This window comes from Eutrigla gurnardus (genome assembly GCF_963514095.1).
Source record: "Eutrigla gurnardus genome assembly, chromosome: 2".
NCBI lineage: Eukaryota > Metazoa > Chordata > Actinopteri > Perciformes > Triglidae > Eutrigla > Eutrigla gurnardus.
Genome location: NC_139916.1, coordinates 18926812 through 18943757, shown reverse-complemented (window position 1 = coordinate 18943757; position 16946 = coordinate 18926812). Strand labels below are relative to the sequence as shown.

At 42.6% G+C, this 16946-nt stretch overlaps 1 protein-coding gene across 2 annotated transcripts; it reads right to left on the bottom strand.

The window, feature by feature from the left end:
* Window positions 1–155: 155 nt before the first annotated feature.
* erbb3a (erb-b2 receptor tyrosine kinase 3a) lies at window positions 156–15887 on the bottom strand. Of its 2 annotated transcripts, XM_084030311.1 has the most exons (29): window positions 15543–15887; window positions 9749–9900; window positions 9183–9369; window positions 8733–8858; window positions 8559–8624; window positions 8292–8410; window positions 7891–8032; window positions 7603–7716; window positions 7210–7327; window positions 6983–7056; window positions 6787–6877; window positions 6592–6609; window positions 5530–5747; window positions 5311–5443; window positions 5062–5155; window positions 4711–4865; window positions 4564–4617; window positions 4334–4475; window positions 4138–4257; window positions 3951–4049; window positions 3669–3854; window positions 3425–3580; window positions 3228–3303; window positions 2966–3112; window positions 2385–2482; window positions 2056–2241; window positions 1905–1973; window positions 1503–1764; window positions 156–1327 (listed from the first exon to the last, which is right to left on the bottom strand). In XM_084030311.1, exons 1-29 carry the CDS (start codon window positions 15634–15636, stop codon window positions 552–554), a joined length of 4272 nt encoding a protein of 1423 aa, XP_083886437.1. In that variant the 5' UTR covers window positions 15637–15887; the 3' UTR covers window positions 156–551. The 2 variants fall into 2 exon arrangements, with proteins under 2 accessions (XP_083886437.1, XP_083886438.1); XM_084030312.1 differs by lacking the exon at window positions 6592–6609.
* Window positions 15888–16946: the final 1059 nt, after the last annotated feature.

Below are 16946 nucleotides of genomic sequence, written 5' to 3'. Positions count from 1 at the left end.
CTCACCACCCTGATCAACTCCTCCCTCACCTCAGGTGTCATTCCAGCGGCTTTTAAGACGGCTACAGTGAAGGCCCTCCTAAAAAAAAACACCCTAAACGCTACTGACATCCAAAACTACAGACCTGTAAAATAAAAAGTTCCTGCTTCAGAATAGTAATTCAAAATATTTTTAATGAGTAGAAAATGTAATTTCATATTTCATCATTAAAAGAGGTAATAAAACATAAATGACCAAACGCCAAAGAAAAGAAAAACAAATATTCATTTCAAAATGTAAACAGAAAAATATAGCTTGTAATTTGTTTATTTCTGTTAGTCTTTTCAACACTCAGTGCTCTTATTTCTGGAAATGACCCAAATCTTAGGCCTGAATAGAAAACATAATGCCAGCCTATTACAGGCAACAAAGCTTTAAAAAAGTCACACATGTTGGGTTTTTGAAACTGTGTCATCAGGCTACATTATTTACATGGCTTTTGATTGCATTTCCTGTTTCAGGTCCTTCATGAATACGTCTCAGAGGGAAGTTCATGAGATTTAAAATGTTCTTTATGTGGGCACTGCTTTGGGCTTCAGAAACATCCTGCTGTGCCAATAGTCTGGATTGTCAAAAGATGTATCACCAGCTGCAGGATCCCCAACCCCGACTCCAGCTCGCACTTTTACGTAGGGTTCAAACCCAGATTGACGTGCCTCCGTGCCCACTGCTGCTCCCTCCCCCTCCTGCAGGTTGTGGTACAGTACAGCATCTCCAGGCCGCGGGGAAGCAAAGGAGTCCATGTCCTCATACTCATACGCCTCGCCCTCGTCCCTTCCCTCTATCTTCAGATCCTTCTTGTCTCGAAGAGCTTGACGCAGCTTCGGCTGTCTGTTTGTGTAATGATAGTTACTGTCCTCCACGTATTCATCCTCGTCCTCGTCCTCCTCCTCCACCTCTCTGCCCGTCCTCGCTGGCATCAGAGGAGGGTCAGGCTCTGGAGAGCTTTCATCCTTTTCATTACCCCTGATGTCCATGTATTCATATTCAACTCCATTACATCCCTGCTGCTCTGAATCAGAGTTGTGATTGCTCTTTGTGTGACCTCCCCTGACCTCCGCAGACGATGTGGTGTCAGCTGAGCACGCTGTAGCTTGTGACGATACGGAGGAGGTGCGCTTTTTGTTCGACTTCAGCCACTGGCTGCTGTGTCTGGGTGAGACAGCTGTTACACACGTCTGCTTGTTCATATACTCATATTCTTCTTCGTCCGGGTCATCCAGGAGGCCTGATGAATGAGACTTGCTCATCCTGCAGGGAGTGGCTCGAGATGGGGAGAGTAGGGTATCTGAGAAAAAAAGGAAAATGGATAAAGTGAGGTTTGCATTAAAATAATCCGAATGGGAATATGAAGAAAGTGGTTGTGACACAGCACAACTAACTCAGGCATAAGGACCTATTTGCCAGGAAGGATTATCGACAGTATCATTTCAATAGAAATCAAATATGCCTATTGCAATCACCTCTCTCTGGGCTGTCTCCAGGAAGCACGTATCCATTCTGGTCCTCTTCCTCCATCTCTGGTGATGGCGTGTCTGGTGGCCCACCGGAAAAGCTATCCCTCTGCGACATGTAGGCACTGTCCTCGCGCTGACGTCGTCTCTTCAGGCTCCCTGACAGAGAAAAGTCTTCACTGATCTCCAGCTCCACTGCTGTGCCGCAGCCCTCCGAGCACTCAGACACAGTACGGGCGGAGTTTAGTCGAGAGCGCGACTGCCACATGGCCTACACAAGACAACACAGATGGACCTGCATTAGTAAAATAGCAAGAGTAGGAGTGTGCTGTAGGATGATGTTGATAATTTATTGGAGTTAATTATGCAGTTTATATACAAGTGGTTCAGCAACAAAGCCTGTTTTCATACCTGTCCTGGGTTGTCCACACCTGGTGTCATAGGAAGGTAACCAGCCACATTTTGTGGAGAAATAATTGCCTTTACAGGAAAAGACAGGAGTGAGATTTATATCCAGAAAATTACAGAAAAGACATTTCACAAACAAAGAGGCCTCTCTTACTCTGTGAGTGTCCAGCCTGGAGAGGCGACTCAGACTGCTGGCCTGAGACAAGTAGTGCGATGCTGTAGTCATCCCATCTACCTCCTCCCGATCCACCAGCTCAATGTCGAGATCATTCAGGTCATCCAAGTCTGCACTCCGCTGGGCTAGTTCATCCAAGGCCGTTTCCTGTTGACTGCAGTCCTCCTGGTGGACAACGGTGAGATATAAGTAAGCATACTGCATGTGCACTTTTACTGAAGTGCCACAAATACTATACGGTAAAAAAAAAATGGTAAAAAGTGCTGTAAAAATTGATTGGCTATTAATAAACATGCGGCCTTCCTTACTTTGATCACCAGGTAGCGAGGCGGGTCTCTGGCCATTCTGGTGAATTCATTTGCTAGCTCTTTGAATGTTGGACGGACATTCTCATCAATCATCCAACCTGGAAATTAAAAATAAGAGCCGTGGTTTTCTATGGAACAAATACACAATAAAAAAAAACCCTGAATTAAAGCACATGGAGACTGTGCTTTGAGCTAAATGCTAGCAACATTTGCTAAATAAAGTCATTCGTTTTGTAGGTGTTTGGGCATTAACCAAAGTATTGGACAAATACAGTTTTGACCTGATGATAGCGCTAGATAAAAAGTTGGATGATCACTAGCTTCATGGCTAATAGTTTGTTCAGACATTTCACTAAAAGTAAAAACTCATGGTGGCAAAAGAGGAAGTCAGGGAACCACCTCTGGGGACCATAAATGTACCCAATCTCATAAAAGGCTGAATCTATCTAATAGTTGTTGAGGTATTTCAGTCTGAATCATCTGAAACCTTATGCTTGCTTAGAAGCGTATGAATGTATTACTGCTGTAAAACAAGAAAGGCTGGAGCCGATGTAAAAGAAGGAAAGGAGAAAGGCACTCACACTTGACCATGACCATGTAGACATCAATGGTGCAGATTTGAGGCTGGGACAGACGCTCGCCCTTTTCGAGCAGATCCGGAACATCCTGTGAGCGCATGTTAGTGTACGGCTCTGCCCCATTGGACATCATCTCCCATACCGTCACACCTAAATGAAGGTCACAGATGTGGCATGAAACGGCAAAACTGGTGCAGCTGGAAGTGGTTTTCAAAACCACTCAATATTACCAAAAGTGGGATTTGTAAGCTGGTTTAAAACTCACCGTAACTCCAGACATCGCTCTGATGTGTGTATCTGCGGAACAAGATGCTCTCTAAGGACATCCATTTGATGGGGGTCTAAAGACGTAAACAGAAAATTTCTCCATGAATTGCTTAAGTGGAAATGTTTAGTGAGTGTGTAACAGGCTTTCCTAATGAGCTTTGATCAGTATTGTATTTTTGCTGCCGTGCTACGGACCTTGACCTCATTGTAAAAGTACTTCTTATCATCATGGTAAAGTAGGTCTGCAATGCCGTAGTCGGAGATTTGGGCTGTGTAATTATTCTTCAGGAGCACATTTCTGGCGGCCAGGTTCCTGTGGACCACCCTGTTTTCCTCCAGGTAATACATACCCTGATGAGAAAGGACATGACAGGCCTTTAAGTACTTGAGATATCAGTGTTTTAAAACACACACAAACAACAAAAGGTTGGCCGTTTACCTTTGCGATTTGAACACACCAGTTGAGCAGCCTTTGGGGGCTGAGTTTGTTCTTGCAGTTCTTGACGTGCTCCAGCAGGGAGCCCTGACTGCTGAGCTGCGTGACGAGCTGCAGGCTGGCACCAGGACAGATACCCAGAGTCCGGACTACGTTAATGTGGTCCATGCTTCCAATAGTCATCATGTGCTGCAATGAACATTTAGAGTAAATCATTACGGAGATTTACCTTTCAAGCCTACCATAAGTGAGTATTTGACCCTCAAATAAGTCATCTTTTCTTACATCTGTTAGCTCAAAGAAGGTTTGCCGTCCGGCGCGATCATGAATTGTCTTTATGGCCACAGGAAGCTTCACTGTATCGCCCTCAGGGATCCAAATACCCTGTGAGGTAAGAAAAAGAGACGTGTTATTTGTTAAATGAACATCAAATGTGCAAGACGTGGATTGTATAGACAGCAATCACCGGTACCTTATGGACTGATCCAAACACTCCATTACCCAGCAGCTTGATCTTACGCAGCTCCGTGGGCTTCAGGATCCGGGCGTGGACTTTTGCCCCTTTCTCACCAGGATCCAGAGGCTCAAAACTCTGCGGGCACACAGATCATGTATCAAAACACACTTTCACATTAACAGCATCGTGAAGAACTCGGACCCCGACTGACCTGTCCGCTCTCCATGTATCTCCTCATGGCTCGCTTGCGACGGATGGCGAGACCTCGGCGGTACAGAACAGTCAGCATGAAAACCGAGAAGGAAGTAAAGAGGAGGGCAATCGCTCCCAGGACAATGGCTGTGGTCGCTTGTCTGATGAAAAGAAAGAAGATTTGACACATGACCTGATGATAAGTCAAGATGTATTTTAAAATATGTCAAATCGAGAGGAGCAACTTACCCAGAAATGTAGCTGTTTGGCAACCCACACTCTCCGATTTCTGGGCCATAGCACCTATAAGCACAAAACACACAAAAAAGAGGTGAGTTTGAAATGAAGACAAACGTACGTAAGAATACACAGATATTACACACACTCATATGTTACCCCTGGGTGCAGTTGATGTGGCACGGCTCACAGCGGCCTTGCTTGTTGTGGTATTTAAAGATGACTTCGTCCCCTCCCATCACGCCCTCTGGACACGAGGAGACACAGTGTGGACCGTCCTGCAGGCTGGCACATGCGACACACTGATCGGCTCCCTTAAAAGACGGAGGGACGGTTTAGTTGATGGACGAAAGCAAAGCAGGCAGAAGTCAGTGACAATGATGTCACTAGGTGGCAGCAGTACGCCCCAAAGCTATTTGACACGATGCTTGAGCCTGGAGAACTTGCTTTGTGAATAATACTGTAAAAGGAGAGTCTGTTGTTTGTCTCAGTGAATAGAGAAACTCATACTGGGCCTGTGCAGGTCTGCTTCCCTTCCTGGACCTTACACTCAGGGTGGCATGGCATACACTCCCCTGAACGGGAAGCAAACTCCCGGCTCTCCCTGCATACAAAGCAAAAAGTCAATCACTTATAAAAAATCTTTCAACAGACTGCAGATAAGATTGAAACACTTGGGAGGGTTGCACCACATTACTCACATTAAAACAAACACTGTGAATGTTATTATCATTTTATTAGTTTTTTGTTAAGACTCACCCAGTTAAGAACATGCAGTCCGGCACGCACGTTCCCCCTCTGCTGTATTTCTTACAGGACAGACACTGGTTTGGCCCCGGGCCCCAGCAGCCATCCAAGGAGCACAGGGGGTCACACACATGGCCCTCACTAGCTGCACACACACAACAGAGGGAAAACATTACTGTATTATTATAAACACTGACAATAGAGCTGCTAAAGTGACCCACCGTCACTCACCACACTGTTCTGTAAGTCTGTTTTCCTTAATGTCAATGTGCTTCTGGCGTCGCTGTGGACGAGAGCCGCTGGTCAAGATACGCGTCCAGTTAACGGTGTCATGGTAGCAGAGCTGTCTGTTTCCTGTGATGTAGATGCCGCCGTCATTTATTTTCCTCAGCGAGCGTAACCCCAGGGAGGTCAGAGAGCCGATCCTCATCACCAGAAGAGAGTAGCCCCTGAAATAGTAATAATAAGTACTGAATTAATGTTGTGTAAGAAATGAATAGCTGCCAATGTTGTGATTGTTTTAAAAATACTATAGTAGCAAAGAAATAGCTTTATAATTTGAATGACAACTGAGTATTTACTTTGAAAACCATGTTTCTTGTGAAAAACATGGTTTCTGAATTAGTGAGGTTTGAAGTTCTTTAACAGTATAATAAAGCAGGTAAAAAAGTTGGCCATTTTTTTCAAGGATCACAAATTCAGACGGGTAAAACACACATTTAAAATATTCAAGTTTCCAAGGCTTCAAGTTGGAGCAAATCAATGTCTGAATATAAACTGATCGGACACTGATCTAATTTTATCCAGCCTTGACTTCTTAATCTAGTTTGAATTTTAGATTCTGAATTTCACCAATCCAATGTCAGTGCACACTAATCTTTCTCGTCTGAATTTGTGAAACCTCTAAAATCATGTTTTGAGCTTACAATTACCTACTGAAATACAAACCACATAAATCAACTTAAATGATTGACAATGTAAAATACTCTAATGCTACAATATAAAACATACAATTTCAAGTTCAACGTGAAAGAAGTCAGAGAGGTAAATCTTAAAGCTAAAGCTTTTCTTTGATACAAAAAAGTTGCAGCCCAAAACCAATCAATTTCCATCAGAAAGGACATGCAAGGAAACCAAATGAACCCACCACCAACTCAATGACAGTATGGAATCATCCCCGTACTGAATATGCCCTGGAAGAATAGTGCAGTATAATAGAATCTGAGAAAATCTATTTTAAACTGAGATTTTGTGCATTAAGTGGCAGATACGCATGTCAAATATTTACTGTACCTTCTAGCGTTCAGTCCTCTACATGGGGTAAACATTAGGTATAACAAGGGAACAAAGAAACAACAAGACAATCAGATTCATGCCAGTGAAGATTTAGTCTTCAATGCAGTAAATTATACAACAACACAACCTTATCAACCAAAGAAACGAAAACAATGTCACAACAAAGAAAGAAAATAACAAAATACTGCTCACTTGTAAAGTTTTCTGCCCTGAATTGTTTGGAGGTTAGAGAAGACCGACAGGTCAGACATGTTTGCAGGCCATGACTGGATACTGAGGACGTCTGAAATGAAAGATGTTCCAGAGGCCTTAACCAGACTGCAAACATTGTGACATGGCATCAAAGACAAAGTACACCGACGGTTTCAACAAACATGCATCAACAAACCTGTAATCTCCCTCACAGTGTTGAAGATCTTCAGTTTCTCCGGATCCAGCGCTGGTATGCCAATATATTTATCACTTTGAAGAGACAAAAAAAAATATAAAGGCTGGTTGCAAAAAAATGTCTATATGTCTATAATATGAACTAATACTTAATTATATTAATACTTATTAACGTACTACCTAGCTAAAGCTCCATTGTATGTTAAAAAAAGAAGAAGCAAAGTTTACCCTTCGATCCCAGTCACCAGGAAGTGCAGACTGCCCTGGATCTTAGTGCAGTTTATGAAGCTGTCGATATTACGAGCATCCACAGTCTGTCTGGTTGGAGTTCCTGTGCCATGGCAAGCTGGGAGGAAGATGAAGAAGAGGAGGAAGAAAAGGTTAAGAACATATGACGTCACTACCTCAGTACCTGAGTACATTTACTCAAATTCTGTACTTAAACTTGATTAGTCATAGTTTATGCTACTCCCGCTACATATTTTACAAGCATACAAATATAATCTGAAAAATCTGCTCCATCTCAACCTGCTATACATTACACAAAATATGAAATATAACAAGCACGATGCAGAATTTTAACTGTCTCGTGTAAAGGAGCTGTTGACTTGTTTCCCATACCTTTTGGACAGAGGCCTCCACAGGGTTCACATCTCTTCACTCCATTTTTCTCGACCTCCATTTTATCAGATGGGCAACTACTCACACATGAGCTGCCATCCACCACAAAGTTAGCTGTGAGGAAACGAAACCAGACAAAATCACTATAAGTAAGTGTCTTAAACAACACTAACAAAATCCTGGATGAATCTAAAAATGGCATTGATGCTATAGAAAGAAAAGCAACGCTGGGTCTGTGGGATCATACAAGGCAGTGTGTGTATGTGTGTGTATGTAGAGGGGACTCACTGGGGCACTGGGCTACACAGATGGAGCCGTACTGGTACTTGGCATTGGGGTTAGGCTCCAGTTTGAATGTGTGCTTGCTGTAGATGAGGGTCTGGGGACAGAGAGGCACGCAGGCGCCCGAGTTGTTGAAGTTCCTGCAAGCCTTTACAACGTCACACACAGACAGCGCAGTCAGCAACACATGCAGATTATGTTCTTCGTGTTCACGTCTATAAAGATTTTTCACAAGAGACATTTCGACTGGTCACAGTAGGAAAGCACACGTGTGTCTAATAATATTTATGACGGCTCTGCTGAAGCAGCTAAATGGAATTCAGCCATTGTAAATTGTATTATTTACACCTGTGATTGTCCTGCTGTGCCGTCTGCGTTAAAAGGCCTATTGAAGCAACAACACTCACAAAACAGTCTGTATCCAGGTTTCCGGTGCAGCCTCCGGCACACTCGATGTGACAACATTCGCTGGGGTTTCTACCAAAGCATCGGCCGTTACACTGAGCAGCGCACACCGTCTTTGTCACTGAAAGAGAGAGTCTTTTGTTTTTCTAATGTGGTGAAACATTGAATGTGTTGACTGGACAAAATGTTGCTGCACCCTTGGGCCATCTTTCAGGCACCCATGTGGCAACACCATCTAGGGTGATGCATGGGAAATAAATGTCACTCACAGATCTGGCATGTGTCATTTCTTGAATTCCAACATGGAAGGTCTCCACATGCTTCGTTACACGGCTCTAAAATGAAAATGTATCATCAGTTTTATTTTAAAGCACAACAAAGCAAAAGTCTGTCATTAAAATGGAAGGTCATTGATGCTTGTATGTATCACCCTTTCCACTCACTTTCAGGTCCGTTGCTCTCGATCATAATATGAGCCGTTCCATCCTTCACAATGTCCAGCCAGTTCACCTGCGGGGCGTAGCTCAGGTACTTATTCTGGATGATCTTGACTCCTCCCTCCAGTATCTCTGTGGGCGGGCAGGTGAACATTTAAATGTGGAAAGACAATCAGCGAAGCGAGCCCCAACAGGCCCGTGACTCATCCATTACAACCGCTCATACAAATGTCGTATAATGTGGTGGAGCGCATGTTCCACTGGCGGTTGAGACATTCCAGGGACTTCACATCACTGCGACTACACACACCGCTGTATGCCGACGACTGGTACACAAATAAGGTGTGGCTGCACTGTGTGGGTGTGGGAGCCTCGACAGCACCCGAGTGTCACATCCTTATCTGCTCTACTCCAGCCTCCCACACTTAAGCACATTCGCCGGGTGACCATGTGTACCTGTGAGGTGTGTCAGGCCCAGTTCTTCCAGGCCGTACTGCCCCTCCTTCTGGTAGTTGACCATCACAGCCAAAGCGTACTGGTCCTCATACAGCGTGGTGCCTCTGATGACCCGCAGGTGGTCCAGAGGTAGGCGGCTGAACTCGTTGACGGCAAACAGGATGTAGCCCGTCACCTCCCTGATAGACTGCAGGATTAGAAAATTATACGACAGAAATTACAAATTAAAAAATAAAATACAGGCGTCCAGAAAACCACCTGCTGACTTTCCCCTGATGTCGTTTGGCACAGGGATTGGCATCAGCGTTACAAGCTGCTGACAGCGAATGTGTGTTCTGCTTGTGTCGTTTCAGTCTCCGTGACTGTGATTGATTCAGAAAAGGAATATAAAAGCTCACTGTGCATTTTTAGACAGAGACATCATCCATAGACGGTGACGAACGGCATCAGTTTCATCCAAACTCCTGTCTAGACTGGTTGCCATGTTTCTCTCAATGACAATGACTAAGTGTAGCTCTGTGGAAGTGTAGATTTTTTGTGATGCCTCCGTGTGTTCAAAGCCTCACCTGCAGGAAGGAGAAGTTTCTGGTGTGATCCATCATGGTGATCTCAAGGTTGCCCATCACAATCTCACAGCCGTTGTACATGTCCATCATCAGTTTGTACTGGATCTCTGAATTTCCCGTCGTGCTCAGAGAGTTCTTGGTGCCGGTACAAACTGAAAAGGTAAATTATATGAACTTGCGTTAATGGCAGAATGTTTAGATCAGATGCAAAAATATTTATTTTCTTTTTTTTTTTAAATCCATGAAAAGTATATAATTAATTGATGTTTTTGTATGTATCCAAATCCTGGTCTAACATATTCATCCACTGCTGTCCAAAAACTATTCAGTTGATCCCACACAGGGTCCTGCTGCTGAAATTACTAACTACTAGCACATCAAATATGTATTAATTCACAGGTGAAAATAGTCCCTACATATAACATTGCACAGTAGCTTTACTGTAAGTGAAGGTGCATCCTTTTAAAGTTCAGTTCTGGGTCACAGCAGTAAGAAAGCCTGTTGACATTTGTAACGTAGTAAGTAAGTCAAAATTGCGCTTATTCAAAAACCTTTCCAGGCAATTTCACAGTGTCATCACGCACCAGTAATATATTAGCATACATGCATATTTGCCTCATGGGAAAAAAACAGTGTAGTACCATGAAAGTCAAAAAGAAAAGCAATGATCTCAATCCAAATAAAACTAGTCTGTTAAATCCTTTCTGGAGCGCGATGACAGCGTAAGCCTTTATAAAGACGGCTTTATTCCATTTACTACAAACCACTGTGTTCTGCTCGCACAATATCAATGCATGTACTGTAACAGCGTGACACAAGCTGAGGATTGTACACAGGGCATGTCCTTCTCCGACACAAACATACAAGGCCTTGTTTACGATCCGTGGGAGTTTCGCCCATTCAGCGTCACTGGAAGGCTGCTTTGCTATTCAAATGTCAGACCGGAGAGAAGCAGCAGAGAGGAAGGGAAGGACAGAGATTACAGAGAATTAAGACATGACTGTTGATCTCAGTGTCAGGACTTTGCCTGCGAATACAAACACGTACTGGTGTTACGTACACATCGGAGCAAACACAATATGTCTGCATACTTTTGGTCTGGGGGGAGTTTTTCAATGGACTGGACCACTTTGAGAAGAGGCACTGATGGGGAAATCCTAAAGCTTCAGCATATAATGATATTTGATATAATGGTGTGCTTCCAATAGTGGCAGTTTGGGGAAGATTTTTGTAATAGGACAATGGCCCTCTGCACAAAGCAACATCTATAAAGAAATGTTTTTCCCGTATGGTGTGGAAGAGCTTGACAGGCCTGGACTGCACCGCAGGAATAAATTATTATCATCAGTCCCAGCTTTGGCAAGCCTTTCCAGAAAAGCAGAGGCTTTTTTTGCAGCTGCAAATTATGTTCAAAAATCATACAGGTGTCACGTTTGAACATCCAAATATTTTGGCCACAAGGTTTAAATCTGCATTAACAAAGACATTACTCATTCCCTGCCATTTAAAAACCTACTTTCCCACTTCCTACTATGTCCATAGTTGTATATTATAGATCAAGATAGAAGTGTTTCAGAACTATTTGAGCACCACAAACAAAATCCCACTCAATAACATGAGTGAATAACACAAAAATATATATCTGCATGAATATCAGAAAATGCAAAAGTGATTTTGCTTTGTTTTGTTTGGACGGAACATATAACCTCGTTCTATTATCACTAACCTGTCATGTTGACGTGGTTGTTGATTTTATTGTGCTCAGTAATGATCTGAGGAATGTTTTTCTTACACGTAGGTCACGCACCTGATGCATGCTCGATACGCTTACAAATACATTCCTTTCACTGACATTAGGGACAAATAGAGCCCAGTAGAACAACACAGGATCAACAAGGGCATAACAGGGCTAATGATTATTAACCTCACATGGCACAGCAAGGGAGCACGGTGTGTGTGTGTGTGTGTGTGTGTGTGTGTGTGTGTGTGTGTGAGATGCGTGCAAGGAGCATGTCCAACACCCATAAAGTCCTGATAAGAGTCACTTCATTGTGTTTCTTAGAACATCGGGTTCACAGGAACTGGCCCCCGTAAGAAATTATGTTAAAGGATTCAGGGTTTCCTTCAAAATAGCAAAAAAACATTCCCCGGCTTTGCATGGAGTCCAAACCTGCAGATACTTTTTGGTTGCATCTAGTTTGGAAAGTGTTGTCGCCACTCCAACACAACAGAGGTGAATGGAATTTTGTTTACGCTACTGAAGGCTTTCTCTTCCAATAATTATGTCTTACTCATAATCGTGACATCTGTAGATGATCAAGAATAACCAGGACATTGTTCTGAGGGTGACATGTTGCTTTTGAGTTCCTCGAGTGTACAGTTCACGTTCGATGTTATTGGAGTGGAGGCCGGAGTAGCTTAATAATGGGCCCATGTGTGGTCGGCCTGGCCTTTGAAAGACCTGAGTATTTACTTGACAGACAGGTTCTTATGGTTCATTCATGCAAGGTCAAAAAGCACGGAAAGAAGAGCAAAACAGCTATTAGACTTGGGAGTCTGTCAGCTTTATTCCAAAATGGTAACAAATGAATCCTGATGCAAACTCCTTTTTAATTGGTCAATCAATTATAAGACTTTTAAAGGAATAGTTCCCAGTATATATGAAGCCAAAGCTAAAGCTTGTTAGCTCAGCTTAGCACAAAGACTGAAAACAGCAAAACACTGTATGTATATCCATTTGTTTAATCTTGACCAAATCTGAAGTGAAAAATTAAAATCACACCATTTTAATGGCTACCGGTAGTAATATACCTATATTGGGAATAATTGGGATATCTTGGTCTCTGCTGTATCCATTTTGTCACTCAACTAAGTGAAATACCTGGAGCACTCGCTTTGAAATTTGCAACCTTGCGTGCCGTACCACAGGCCATCTCCACGTATGAGATTCCTCAGTTTGCTCATGTCACCGTAATCACACTGAGTTGCAATGACTAATTGTTTTCAGAAATACTTGCTCATTATAAGCCATTGAACTTAATCCTTGTCAATTTATGAGCTGCTCGAGGGTGAGGCTCGTTATCTACCCAACCTTAGTGAGGCTATCAGTGGATGACTTGTTGCTGTTGGCTCTACTGTTTGAATTGCCTGTTAGGAAATACTCATGAGCATATGTGCACGTACGTTCAAGAACCTTCCAAACATGAATATGTACAGTATGCATTAAGTTCAAACACAACCCACCCCAGAGAGGGGGACAAACCGGTGTGCACACATGCAATGCATTGTGTGAAGAAAAACAATGGTATGTGAACCGTAGAGACGACACACAAGCTGCAGATGTGGAAGCTAAACATCTCAACAGGCAGAGTGGGTTTTTTTTCTGTCAAAGGAGGACTTTCAGTGTTGGCAGATGGATGATGGAGAAACAAGGAATGGGGTGGAGGGTTGAGAGCCAACACACACACATGCACACAATGGCCCTATTTTGAAAGAGTGTGTCGCAGTGCATGGAGATGTGGCCAAGCCTCTATCTGTCTGACACTTAACTCTCTCCGTGTATCTCTTCATTCTTCACTGTCACATCCGTAAGTCCTACTCATTCCATCACTAACTATCACATACACACAAACTCAAGGCAGAATGGACTCATTGTCACCAGCACTAAAGTGTAACCCAACACATGATGAACACACAACACGGATCGGGTTCAGCTGTTGTGTTTCCCTTTTTTCATCCTCTACCTGTAAATGAAAAAAAGGGAGAGGGAGAGAATGAAAAGAAAAGAGGGAGGAGGAGATAAACAAGTTCAATAAAGCGGTTGAGACGATGACTGAAGTAAACAGAAACTTGGCACAGGGTGTGCAAAAGATTACTGCATACCTGGCAAGTGAGCGTGCATGCACACGCACGCTTGCAAACACAAAGACACCGGAGCGCATGAACTATTTCATTTGGCGGTTTCACAGCCAGAGGTAGTGCTCAAATGAACTGGAAGATTGATTTTCTGTGTTCCCAAGGTGCAGGACTGTTCAAACGTTAGGTAACGGGCCGATGCCATCTCAGACACTTTCTCAACATCATGCAATAGCAACAGGAGGGGCAGCATATTTGCTTTTTGACGCAATGGTTTTTTTTTGACATCACACCAAAAATACAGAAGGAGTTTAAAGAGGCAACACCTGTTGTTGTTGTTTTTTTAAAGTTTAAAGTTAATACATGAATTGAGTTAATACATGTTGATACATGAACCCCCTCTGATACATCACATATGTAACATCTGGGACATTTAAATGACATAATGTGCATTTTGTCATGATTGTTTTTTTTTTGGGGGGGGGGGGGGGGGGGGGGGAGGGCAAATACAGCTTTTGTGCATGAAAGTATTACATGTTGACAATACCTTTTTGTTATTGTGTGTGCTTGTGTAATGTCTGTCCCTCTTGTGTTTTATAGGTAAATAACATAAACACTGTGTGTTTCAGTGCAAACAAGTCCACCTTTCCAGATCGACAGAACAACAGTGACCTATTTCATAAACATAGCTGCTTACTGGACAACAAAATCCTGTTCAACAACTGGCTTAAATAGCAAGAGATTCTGCTTTGACACCAACATGCAATTACAGAAGGAAGGACTAATGACTTGTGTTACTAAACAAACAACTTTTCAATCCCAAGCTTTGCATGCTCCTCTTCAGTATAAATAAAAGTCTAACAAAACACGCACACGTCATCTAACATGGTTTGTTCTACTTTGTTATGGATTCAATTACACTCCAATATTCCCTCTCATGTGATCAAACTGTGTTTTTCATACTATTGTCTCTGTTGTTTTCACTTCAGGAGAGGCTCTGTCACCTGAGCATCAGCTGTGTAATTATCGACGACCTTGTGTTCACATTGTTTTCCTCAGACTCGGATCACTACTCAATTCACCTGCGGCCAGGTGACTGCAACAAGATCACGAGGTCAAAGTTCACAGAGTCTCACTGAGATTCAAATCACAACACTTTTTTTTATCATGAACACGTCACGTATTTGAGTACATTTGCTAGAGATCTGTATTACGCTTTTTAATTTTACATTTATCTGAATCATAGTTAGCAACTAGATCGTAAACAGAAATTTACTCTGCGACTGTTTTGATGATCTGTTTTGCATTTTCCAGCAATAATACAACATTATTAAGTCACAGTTTTTTGGTAGCAAGAGTTTGTTGCTTTGCATTCTGCTCAATAACAATGCTTAACATGAACTGTTTCTGTTTAAAGCACGACTTTTGCTTGCCATTTTTACATTGTGGTATTGCTACGTTTACTCAACGAATATCTCTTCCACCACTGACTGAGAAAATGGAGCTGTAGATCAAATAAAAATGGTTCATCTCCATTTTAATAGAAAGCTCTTTTGGGCGAGCTTTGGTTGTCATTTGAAAGGGCAGTGTGAGGTAACTCTGTCGCAAAGCCTTGAAACAAACAACAAACATGATAAAGCACACACAGAGCGGTGGGAGAGGTGCAGGTGACTCACAGCAAACAAGTTTTACGTGTGCGGAACAGGTTCTCGTGTGATTTGTCAGCTATAGTAGGACAGGTGTTTTCCTGGAAGGCTCGTAAACAACTCTGACCCAGGCGTTCAGAGGGATTTGTCAAATGTGTCCTGGGATATAAAGTAAATATAAAAAGAAGTGATGATGAAATGTGAATCGTGTGTGTGTGTGTGTGTGTGTGTGTGTGTGTGTGTGTGTGTGTGTGTGTGTGTGTGTGTGTGTGTGTGTGTGTGTGTGAGCCCACCTCCTTGTGTCTGTGCGCTGCAGAGTTGAAGAGCACACGGCAGCAGGACGCACAAAACCCGCTGCACCTTCCCCATGAGGACGGCCATCCTCATTCAAATTTCCAAGATGGTGACGTTTTACACAAACATTGCCATCTCATTAATAAGAAGACATTCGTCCTTTTTAATCATCAAAAATCGCCCTCGGGCGTTTCAATCCGAGTCCATTTGGAGAAAAAGCGGTTTGTTGAGTTAATCCTGATGGTCTTCCTTATTCCTTCCCGTCGCTTTTCATAAACTCAATTAAATCCGCTTTGTAGTGAAAACCTGTTGGTGTTTTCTCCGTTTGACGTTCAACTGAGCCGTAAGTTTACGAGCCGCCCGCTCCGGCCCGTGTGAGAGGAATCACTACAGCTCAGTGATTGGAGCGCAGCGCGCAGCCAATCAGCGGCCGGAGCGTCTGTTTCTCTGGCACTGATTTATCTGGCAGGACCCGCCTGCAGACACAGGACTCAGAACATCTCTGAAGCCTGAAAACACCTTGAAAGATGCAGAATGGCTCATACTTTGAGTTCCATTTGTTAATAACATTTTGGACGTGAAACACATGGATGCATTCAGCGGCAAAATATCGATGAAAATATAGATGTCCTGATCAATCTATTATATATGATTTTCTTTTTGTTTTTACATACTCATTTTGTTAAAATGAAAATATGAATCATTCTTCAAGTGTTTATGCAAGGCCAAATTGTTTGGATGTGAAAGCCTTAATATAATTATATTGCACAGTGGGTCTGCAGGCTATTTGCAGTAAAGTAAGCCTTCAAAGTGCATCACAATAAAATCATTACATATTGAACAGAAAGGACTACTAGAATTAACAACAAAATGGAAGTTACAAAACAAACCAATAGCGAGTGATAATAGTGAGGGGTAAACGCTCCACCCCTTTCATTTTAAGTCAAGCTCTGGGAAGATCTTAAAACCAAACGAAAAAGAGGAGAGAAATCATTAAAAGTACATTTATGTAAAAGTACACAAAAGAACAGGGAAGACAGTTTAATGTAAAAACAGGGGGAAAAAACGCAGAAAAACTGCAACTTTGTGTGTAGTTTGTATTGTATTCAGTCCTACTGAAACCATGGAGATAGAGCATTTTCCCATTTCTGTTTGAATCACAATGTGATTAAATGGCACCTTCAGCTACACAAAGAGCATCAGAAGGAGGCATGCCTTATCATGCGTGTGATTTTAAAATGTAAGATCACCTACAACCTGTGGATGAAGCTGTGTGGACATTTTGCTGGTTATTCTGCATTTGACACACATTTAATGAACACTGGTTACGTGCCATTCCAACTCTTCACATTTTTGTGCTCAATCACTGTGAAATGCAAATACAGCCTGAAAGGTGAGTCACT

What these genes read in the sequence shown, in the direction of transcription:
- erbb3a (XM_084030311.1), bottom strand. Translation starts at nt 15,636, where the DNA reads ATGAGGATGGCCGTCCTCATGGGGAAGGTGCAGCGGGTTTTGTGCGTC. An exon ending in CTACATGGTCATGGTCAAGT is followed by an intron (nt 2,483 to 2,965) that starts GTGAGTGCCTTT and finishes TTTAATTTCCAG; the next exon opens with GTTGGATGATTGATGAGAAT. An exon ending in GTGTGGACAACCCAGGACAG is followed by an intron (nt 1,765 to 1,904) that starts GTATGAAAACAG and finishes TGTCTTGTGTAG; the next exon opens with GCCATGTGGCAGTCGCGCTC.